The following is a 10,775-nucleotide window of genomic DNA, read 5'->3' on the forward strand; positions in this document are numbered from 1 at the left end:
TTGTCGGATCCAAGCAATTTTCAAAAAGCGTCAATGTGCCAAATGTGATCAAAAAGTCTCAAAAATTGAAAGCCAAAGTGTCAGAAGGTCGCCAGTAAGGTACTTTGCGTAAAGCGATGTGACAAAAGCACTTGAAAATGCAATATACTTTTCTACAAACCTCAATTCATGGATATTGCGCCACGATAATGCGAATGCTCACAAGTCCTTGCTTGCTCGTAATTTTTTGGCCAAAAACAAGACCGCAATCGTGCCCAAGTCACCGTATATGTCGGACTTTGGCCTCTGTGACTTTTTCCTATTCCCAAGACCCATGAAAGGGTGGAGGTTTGCTACGACTAGAAATTAGCTCGCCGGGAGAGCGCAAGGCCATACCAAAAAGGGCGTATTGAAAATACTTGGAGGACTGGGAAAAGCGCAAACAATATATTAATGAATAAATGAATATTTTTCAACAAAAATAAAAAGTCACCTTTCTTTGGAACACATCTGGTACTAAAGTACTTCAAATCTATTAAGAAAATGTCACTATGGGATGAGTTCTGGCATTCGCTTGACATACATTACTTACATTGCTTACATTCTGACCAGCACTGTTTCCACCGCCAATTCATCACGTGTCTACGCAAAGTTTGTTTCTATATTGTTAAGGAATAAGATCTACAAAAAAAGAAAGACGAAAACTAATTCAATTGACTAAGTTTTAAGGGATCTCAGACTTTTCTCTTTTTTCTAAACTCTAGCTTTTTTATTTCAGACTTTTTATCTGTTACTAAACTTTACTTTTATGTTTGTTTACAAACATATATTTTTTTTAATATTTATTTTAATATTGTTATAATCTTTTCAATTTTTCTTAACAAGTGTTTTTATATATTTTCCTTAACGTCCGCTTATTGTATTTATTCAACTCTTCACTGACTTTTATTGGCCATTCTATGGCATCATATCCGTTTCTTTTTCTTTTATTATCTTTTCTTTTCTTTTTTTTTGACAAAATATTATATAACTCATCCATTATGATTACCTTGGACCATGTTTGCGTTTCGGCATATAAATGTGCGTACATGCACAACTATATCTACATGTTACATGTCATACCGCATTTCATGTATTTTGTAACAATATGTGTGAAAAGATGATATCTGTAACAATTTCACATAAACAACATCTCATCTAATACCATAATTTTCCACGTCTCTTTATTCTCTCTCTCTCTCTCTCTCTCTCTCTCTCTCTCGCCCTCTTTATTCGCATAGGATATATGTTTGATTAAATTACAGTAACAAAACTTCAGATAAATGCAATTCTATAGGCGAAGAGAGAGAAAAAATTTTGAAAGTGCCGTCGCTTTAGGATTATAGCTCGATGTTTAATTTGGGTATTTTTGGGGGCACGAAGTTTACCGAATGACTTAGTACGCAACGTTCACATGCATTTTGAGGGCTGCCTTTCTTGTGTCCGACTGTTTCGAACGCAATGCAGTTCCTGCGCTCTTGTTCATCTCTGATTATTTGCTCGTAGAAGATTCTCCTTCTTTCAATGATTGGCTTCTAGTTTCCGTTGTAAAGCTTAATGACAACCATTTCGTCCGTTGTGTTCCCAGGCTCATTATTATATTTGTTGGCGTCCCTCCCCTTGTCTATAAGCAAGACTTTCGCCCAACTAGTTATTTCCACTCCGTCATTATACAGCATAGATAGGCCAACAATTCTGGCAAAATGCATCAACAATTCCCACAACTCTTTCAAAATTATACCATACCACCAGTATTTTGAATGAGTCAGGATCTGCCGTCTCGAAACCTTGCAAAGCTTAATTCGTTAAAATTGCTCTTTCTGCGAGTTATCTTCAGATGTGAAATTATCACTGTTTACTTTCTTTATGAGCCGCTCATTCCATTCGAAAAGCTACGCGACCACAGAAACGACGGGTGTGTCCCTCCTTTCCTTTGTAGCACCCATCGAAACTTAAAATTTGACTTGTGTGTTAGTAGCGGCGGTTGTATAGTGCAAGCTGACCTTAGTTTGGCCGCCCGATATTGGTAATGAAATTGCTGAGATATTTCCTTAAAGCACTTCCGATCAATTGGCTCACTAGTTGTTCGGTGATTCAGTGTTTTAGTTGTTTTTCTTACTTTTAGTTAGATCGCTCGCAAATCGCTTCTTCTTCTATTTTAAGAACAGCACTAATTTTCCCTCTCTGCATGCCCCGTTTCTTTATTATTTTCAATGTTTGTGCTAGGGGTTTTGCAAATCCTTCGATGATAAACGACCAATCGATGAAAACCGATACGTCTCATACATAAGTGTAATATTACTGCCAAACTTTGGTTTTCAATTGGGACGAAATTTTATTTTGGATGTTTTTTGTTTGCAACACGTGCTATTGACAGCAACAAAATGCGTAGGTCCTCGTCTTCGCAGACACAAGAACAAATAGTTTTTGTTGGCAGCTAAAAAGTTTATGTTTTGTTTAAGTATTGAGGTTTTTTGTGGCTTTTTTTGTATATAAGAGAGGAATGAATGCCTGTAAATGATGAAATCAGAGAAATTTGATGATGCAGATCTCGTGGTGATTTATTATTGATTTTTGATGTTTGACCTCTCTTGTAGTAGTTATTTAAGTTGCAATAGTCCACTCAGTTCTATCCATTCTGGGGTTTAGTCCAGACGATTGGTATCCTTGATATCCGACTTTGGCTGTGCAGGGATGAATTATTGATTTTTGGATTGATAAAACTGATTGATTGATTGAAGATTGTGTCAAGTTGGATATTGTTTGTAAAAGAATTTCAATAACATTATTGAAGGTCAACGGAGGTTTAGGCCGATACAAATCACACAAATTGCATAATGAAGCTTCCGGAGTGAAAGTGCTGCGAACGAACACACCGAAGATGATCTTCTAATAGAGTGATTCTAAGCAAAAGGGATCAAATGCAAATAATGCAAGTAAAAAGGAATTATGTAAAACATAAATGTTAATTAATTTGATAAATATATACTTTATAAATACGAGCCAAATCAATGACGTTAAAAAAAAAAGATTTTTTGTTTAATTTCTAAATTACATTACGCATTAGCTAATTATAAATAGTGCATATTAGCCAATTTCGCATAATAACCAAGTTCACCGACTTTCCCAGATTATGCCAAGTAAAATACCGAATATTTGTCTGGACCAGTAAATAGCATCCAAAAATTTAACAAATTACTCTTCTCTTAAAAATTAATATTAACAGTTATTTACCCTATCAAACCATTCCGACTTTGCTGTCCAAACCCTATTGCAAATACGAATTTGTCAGCATTTTCGTATTTTCCTTTACGTAATTTAACTTTTTTTTAATTTTGAAATGCGCTCAAGTTAACGTTTGCGACATTTTGACGCGGCCACACGATTTCGTTTTGTTTTTTACGCTCCAATTTAATTTTCTCGTACTTCTCCACGTCGGTTGGATTGACAGACGGAGATGATAGTGGTTTTGTTGTTTGTGCTTTCATCTAAAAAAAGCTTAAAGTTGTAGCAGACTTTGTTCCCAATTTACAAATCTCCTCTTCCGAAAAAGGATGCTGATGATATCCCTCTATTCAGTGTTTGTGGTACAATCGAAGTCAAAGTGGCTAGCTGCGCCCATAGAAATTGCAAAAAAATCGGCTTTTCTAAAATTGTATTATTACGTTACGGTCAAAGATCGATAACAAAGGTACGTAATCCGACTAATACTTTTCTTCGTTGCCTTCTTCGGCCTAATAAGTTGCTTAAATGAAACTTTTCTCCAGTTGTCTCTTCTCCCCACATAATCCGTTCTCGCTATCAGAGTGCCCTTGGGTGACAAGTCAAAAGGCCGCATGTAAATGGGCTTTTTTTATTTACACCATTGCTTCTATTTGTTTGTTTACCGTCTATAGATTTTGTAAGTAAATTTGAAGGCTGCCGGATAACTTAGATCATACGCTTATTAAAACCTGTTAGTCGCGATCGTTTGGCTGCTCGGCTACTCATGCATATAAATTTTTATATCCCACACCATTTGTGGTACAAGGCATATTAAGTTTGTGCGGACATTGTAACACTCAGAAGGACTGAAGACAGACCCATCTTTTATTATATGCTTGCTCATGTATTTTTGTCGTCACGCTACAGGTCGCAATTTTTGAGATGCTTTGATAAAACTTGGTAGAGCGACGTGTCTTGACCCAAGGACGAACGTCATTCAAACCTGCCCGGATCGCCAATTTCCTATTTAACGCCTTACTTGGAATGCCATTATATGGAAAAAATTCCAATTTTCAAAATTTTTCGAAAAAACTTGCTCAGTATTCGGACATTCTAAATTGATATGAAAGTTTTGATTTGGCTTGGCCATTTTCTTGAATCCCACTCATATAACCGTTGTTACGAAAATCGAAAGTTTATTTAATAAAAAAGTATAATGCATGGTGAAAATTGTTTCGTAATAAACAAATTAACGAAGAAATTAACCTTACCGAATTCGGACCATGGAAGCCTTGTAAAGGTGCAATTGTTAGGAGTTGTGATGAAAATTTGTTCATTAAATTCAACATAAAGTAGACATTAAATGAACCAATTTTAAACCACATTCCTTGGACCCCACTCCATATAAGATAGCTTCCGACTATTGTAAGCCCTTCAAAAAAAAGGTTTAATTTTTAATACTTTATGATGAAAATTGGTTCTTAATAGTAATTCAACAAAAATATTAACTATACGGAATTTGAACTACATTGGTCGATTTTATAGGCATTGTCATGAAAAGCAAGCCATTGTATGAAGAGAAAGCCCAATTTCCAGTTTTTTATGATGGAAACTGAAACATAATCAAATTTTTAGAAAGTAAATAAAATTCTGGGCATCGTTCAATATGCGGACTTCTATGAAAAGTGTGCTAAACGAGTAAATAACTTTTCTATTTAAGGATCGTCTTTGCCCAACTGCAATGTTCTTACCTGTTTTCTATCTATTTTAGTATTTTTATAGTATCTTACTAGAACTCTGATCTTGTTTTACTTTTTTCAAATTATTATTATTATTATTTTAATTTTAGACTAATGAATTGAATTCTTAGACTAAAAAAATGACACTGAGCACTAGCAACACAGGCTATCGGCTCTAATTTAAATAAATGGATATTAGATAATAAGCTTAGTAGTATTAATAAAGTAAAATATTGAATTGATATTCTGTTCTGAAGCTGATTGTAGAATGTTCAAAGGGTTAATCGTTCCAAATGCAATACTTCTAGTCAAGGAAAAGTTGAGGCAGTCGCAGAGAATGTGCTTTATAGTAAGAGTTTGTCCACAACAGCAGATTGGGGGAGAAGACTTCTTCAGGATCCATTGGTGAGTTGCAATTGTATGACCAAGGCGAATTCTCGATGATGTTTGGATCTTGGTTTTCTCAACATTTGTTGGATATAGAGGTGGAGTTAATTGAGGGTTAATGCAAGAGTAGTGTTGATGATGGTATTGTAAATTTCCTTCTGCAATTTTCTCTTTAACTTTTCTTCCAATGTATCTTTGAAGATCCAACTTTTCCAGGACATCATCCATAATTTTTTCAAATTAAAAATGGTGTTTTATTTCAAAAAAGTGGTTTAATATTTTCAACTTAAAATTCTACCTATCTATTTTCTCCATTTTTCTGGGTGCGCATAACTTTCATGTTGTTCAAAGGAATAACAGTTCATTTGGTCCACAACTCAATCGTGTCTCTTCGACCTTCCCTTCCTTTTAATGGTCTCCCTAGTCACATTAACTGTTGTTGGTAGCCACTGATTACTTGATTTGGTTGAGATGAAGGAATTGATAATAAGCCAACCTACCTATCTAATAGATATTTGTCTTTAAAATTGCTATTAATCATTTCTCTATCATACATTATGATCTCCTGTGCGGCCCCCTTTTTCATCACTCATCGTTCATCAACAATTTAATCAACAAGAAAATTTTCGGTAAATGGCGTTTCTTTTGTATATAACCTGACGTATTCAAAGCTAAAGGAAACTAAATTGCTTAAACTTCGAAAGAGATTGCGTATGCATTGGCATGAAACGACGTTGGTTAACGTTATAATCATATCGCTACCTAATCATAATGCAAAATTAATCCCACGACTAGAACTCGTACCTCCGCAGCCGCAAGGTTTTCTCCGCTGCAATACAAGACAATCTTATAAATTACCAACCAATTGTGAGCGCCAGAAATACAAGCGGCACCCGGTGATCAACATATACAACAACTACGACAAAAACAGTAGAGTAGGCGGCCAAGATCATCAGGAAAGGCAAGCACGACTTTAATCTACCCAACAAATTATTTAACAGACAGGTACACGAATTATAGCGGTTGTCATATAAGCACCGCACAAGTTATGTCTCGCACTTAACCTTCATGCAACATAAAAACACTCCCAATCAACGACAGCATAACGGGCAAAGCGAAGTAAGGATGATCATAAAAAAACAACAAGCGACTTCATGTCATAAAATTTATTAATTACTTTACCGCGACCTTCATTCATTTCATGCTATTCGATTTCTTTGTTTCCCCTTTCGAAGTTTTGCTTTTTCATCGAGAAATTTCTTTACAATTCCTTCAACTGATGGCCCATCAGAAGTATCAGCAACTTCCTTGATGCACTTTACCCAAACGTCTGAGATGACACCTTCCGCCTCAAAATATTTCACAATTTTATCGCGCTTCTTCCACTTTCTAATCATAGAGGGGCTCCAAACTTCATTTCTTCTTTTCACCTCATAAAGGGAATCATAGGTTTCACTGTACTGTCTTAGTTTCTCTTCGTCTAAAGAAGGTATCTCCAAATGAGGTTGCCTAAAGATGCCGAAGGGATCATAGGTTGCCGAAAAATTATTCTTCCGCACTGCCTCCCAGTCAAGTCTTAAAAGTGTATTGTAGAGCCTTTTCGGATGTCCTAATATACCCAAATTAAATCCAATTAGAGACAATTGCGCCGAATCCACAATATATTCCAATTCAATTTGCATTATTCGAAGATCATTGCCACGATACTTTTGTTTTCCTATGTATAAAATTGGTAAATTACGTTTATCCACTTTGGTTAGTTCCTGAATTAATGGCGAATTTTGAGTTCGATAATTACATAGTTTGTAATTTGGACCATATAACGTTTGGGCCTCCGGTTTGGTGAATTGATATCTTGGATATTTTGTCAATTTGAAATGTTCCGAACGGAACAAACGGTTCATTTCCATGTCAATAACGTCGTAGGCACGTCGATGCAACGTAATCCAAACAACCTGAGTACAATAAGCCAAAAACGCTTCATGAAATGAATCATCAAAACTTGATCTTGATATATTCACGATGGGTTTAATGTGATAAAATTTTTTTGTGTCGCCTTCTCCCAAAATAATATGACTATATTCTCGAGCCACTAGCAAGCGATATTGTTGCAAGTGAGCTGAAAATGCGCGTTGCATATCAGGATTCTCAGCATTTAATAATATAGCCTTTTCTCCGGTTATCTCATCCCGTTGAATTAATATAAACTCTACTACTTGCAAGAAATATTGAAAATAAATTATCAGAGCCTTTAGGAAAGACGCAACTGTTTCGGTGTTAATAAACTCAACCAAACTTTTACTCAATAATGTTGACGGTGCCAAAAATGCAACCAAATTTTGGACGTCTTGTGTTGTAATAAAATCATAGTCGTAGGATATAAGGGGTCTTTGGAATTCCTGGCGGTAAATGAGCTCGTGTACTTGATTGAGAGTTGTAGAAAAATTAAAACCATTCGTCATCATGAATTCGTCTTTTTTTGCCTCTTTTGAAGCATCCTTTCGACAGTCAAATAAAAATTTTTCTTTCTCTTCATTCCAAACCCAACGGCCGCTAATATATTTTGGAACGAAATTGGATGTGTTAACGCGTAGCATTTTTTCACGAAAAGCGCAATTTATAGTGGAAACGGGTTCTTTAACAAAATATATAAAAAGTAAACCGAAAAAAAATTATTTAAAAATATAACAAAATCTAATCAATTGAATTGACTCTTATATGCCTCCCATCTAGGTTCAAATGAATTTGAATATCAAGTTTCAAACACTTACGCAACAAGTATGAACTATCGATGAATAATATATCGATACCTTTATGCGCCCAAATATTTTAATTAACCTAAAGGTATTAACACATCTTTTTTCTAGTCTTTAGATTAACTACACTTAAAAAAATCTTTGTAAGACTGCAAGAGTTTTGAATAAAGTTGACAAAACATCTGCGGCAGTATGGCGTTTATTACACTACAGATTCAGAAGCTTGTAAGTATAATGCCGATTCCATGTCGCACCGAAAGACAAATGATATAGGAAAACTATAAAATTTTTTGATAACCGTCGCAGAGCGTTGTTGAATCCATTGTATTTACAAGACACATGTTTTAAAGTTCGTATTGTGCCGCACACATTTCCAATGCACATGCGAGTCGATCTTAAAATTTCTTGTACCGGATATTATCAAATTCATTTAACATTCTCACTTGACATTCACAATCTTTGCCTGTACCTGCAATTGTTTCCAACCATATTCATTATTTTATTAAGTACAGAGATTGCATCATCTAATAGGTTTAAATCAATACCGAATCAGAGGTTGTTTGTGACTATAATTTCATGATTTCAATTTATGTGCTCTGCTATCTGTGCCTTAGAGAGCTAGTCATGCCTACGTTAATCATACAGTAATACCAATACCAATAGATCCCTCTTTGCGATATATATAGAGCAACGAGACTCCTTAGGAAGTTATCATTACACTTATTAGATATTTGGATATTCTAAACAACTCTATTCCTTCAACAGTTCGAGCAATTTAATTAATTTAATAGACCCTCTCAATTCCGACATATTTAAGCTTACCGGTTTTAGATTCGGTGATTTCCTAATAATATAAGTTTTTATCGTATTTTAAAACATTTGGGAAAGCCTGCAACGTATATTTCAGATTGCTGCTTATAATATGGCACACAATTATATTGTGACAGTACGCTTTGATAAGAAGAAAAGAACCATATTGTGACTGCTTCAACAAATCATTTATAATAAAATGCGATCTATGGATCATCTATCTATCATGTTAGAGAAACTAGTCATAGTCACCGGTTCTTCTCTAAGCATTGCTTTTCAATTAAATAAATCATCGCGGAAACTCAACCCCCACAACTCACCGATAAAATACGCAAAAACCAAACCATTTACAGATTTCATTATTGCAACAACAAACCACTCAGAGTATTTCTTTAAAAACCATAAAGTATCTTACGCAAATTAATAATTTTAGTCATTTTATGTGTTCCTTCTAACTTGCAAAAAACTAATTTCTTTTCATAACACAGCTAATATTTCATGAACAAAAAATATTAAATATAGGGAGAGAATTTAAAGCATTGCCAGACTCATTTATTATTAATGTTGATGAGTAAACAAAATTTTAGCGATAAAATTATGCTACTTATAAATTACACCGCTTACAATGTGGACTCTGTGAATTTTAAATTGTAAGAGAAAGACTGCGAGCGAGAAATTTATGTAAGCTCTTTTGTTTTTCCAATTTAAAAAAAAGATTACGAGCAAGAAACGTATTTAAGGTCTTTTTTTACAAGATCAACCATTACCCTTAAAAAAACCAAAAAAAATAAAATTAAATGATCATATCCTCTTCTTTTTTCCTTGCAAGTTAGCAAATCAACAACAGATGATTCACTCCGTTGAATAAAAAGATAACTAGTTTGATGAACAAGCTGTTCAGCATTGACTTAATTAAATATGATCAAAATTTTTTCTACGATATCGAAGGAAAATTATTATAGGCATAAGTTAGCTTATCAACGTATAATATTAGTAATAATTAATAAATAGATAAATAGATTTTGTTTTAATAGTTATTTTTATTTTTAGCATTAAAAACTTTTGTTTTGCATATTTAAGTGATTTTATTTTAAATCTAAACTAGTAATGGTATGATAATTAGTACCGTCGTGTTCAGTTAACACGCTATTCTATACATCTAGTTTCGTTTACATTAGCTATTAGCATTATGAAGCGGGAGGTCTATCATAAACAATAATGAAATTAGTGGATTTTTTATGATATGATGTGAAACTAAATTTAAAGAGAAAACATTGATGGCGTGAATATTTGGTCTGACAGAATGTGGAAGTAAAACCGAATGTTTTATAGACTTGCATGTAAATATATCTGCACTTGTGTGTAATTATAAATAATAGTCATATAGATGTTTAACTATCTCTTCCCATTATACAATTGTGCACACCTGAAAAACCGCAAATAAATTTTGCCAAATAATTAAAAAAGGTGTGTCCACGACAGTTATGTTTCGATTTACTGTGTCTGCGTCGAAAACCATATAACTAACTATCACTTACGAGTCATTTAGAAAGGTCAAGAAGAGAACATAAAAAAAAGGAAAAAGAATAATTAAACTAAATGAAATGCTATAAAAACTTTAAAAGCTAAGTAACATTAAAAGGTTGAAATTTATTAAAAATTTCGGGCTTTATTGTATGTGAAAAGGAAAAAGGTAAAACATTATCAAAAATATCTAATAATATACAAGTATAGATTGCGTTAAAGCTGTTTGTTATTGTTGAATAAATTTAATTATTTGTTTTACAAAAAATGTAAATTTACTATTCAGCATCTATGTATCTGAAACCAATAATAAAGTTGTTTATCTGTGTTTGTTTGT

At 33.8% G+C, this 10,775-nt stretch overlaps 1 protein-coding gene and 1 long non-coding RNA gene across 2 annotated transcripts; both read right to left on the reverse strand.

The window, feature by feature from the left end:
- On the reverse strand, window positions 1–651 carry LOC119639782. The gene is made up of 3 exons (XR_005247575.1): window positions 572–651; window positions 473–511; window positions 1–406 (listed from the first exon to the last, which is right to left on the reverse strand). It is a non-coding gene; the product is annotated as an uncharacterized LOC119639782 (long non-coding RNA).
- A 5,896-nt stretch (window positions 652–6,547) lies between these two features.
- Window positions 6,548–7,945, reverse strand: LOC119639828 (protein phosphatase 1 regulatory subunit 36-like). Its single transcript, XM_038037499.1, has one exon. It carries the CDS (start codon window positions 7,943–7,945, stop codon window positions 6,548–6,550), a length of 1,398 nt encoding a protein of 465 aa, XP_037893427.1.
- Between the last annotated feature and the right edge of the window lie 2,830 nt (window positions 7,946–10,775).

The sequence above is a fragment of the Glossina fuscipes genome, unplaced genomic scaffold, assembly GCF_014805625.2.
Source record: "Glossina fuscipes isolate IAEA_lab_2018 unplaced genomic scaffold, Yale_Gfus_2 113, whole genome shotgun sequence".
Classification (NCBI taxonomy): Eukaryota; Metazoa; Arthropoda; class Insecta; order Diptera; family Glossinidae; genus Glossina; species Glossina fuscipes.

Excerpts from the sequence above, each read along its gene's own strand:
- LOC119639828 (XM_038037499.1), bottom strand. The coding sequence starts at position 7,945 with ATGCTACGCGTTAACACATCCAATTTCGTTCCAAAATATATTAGCGGC.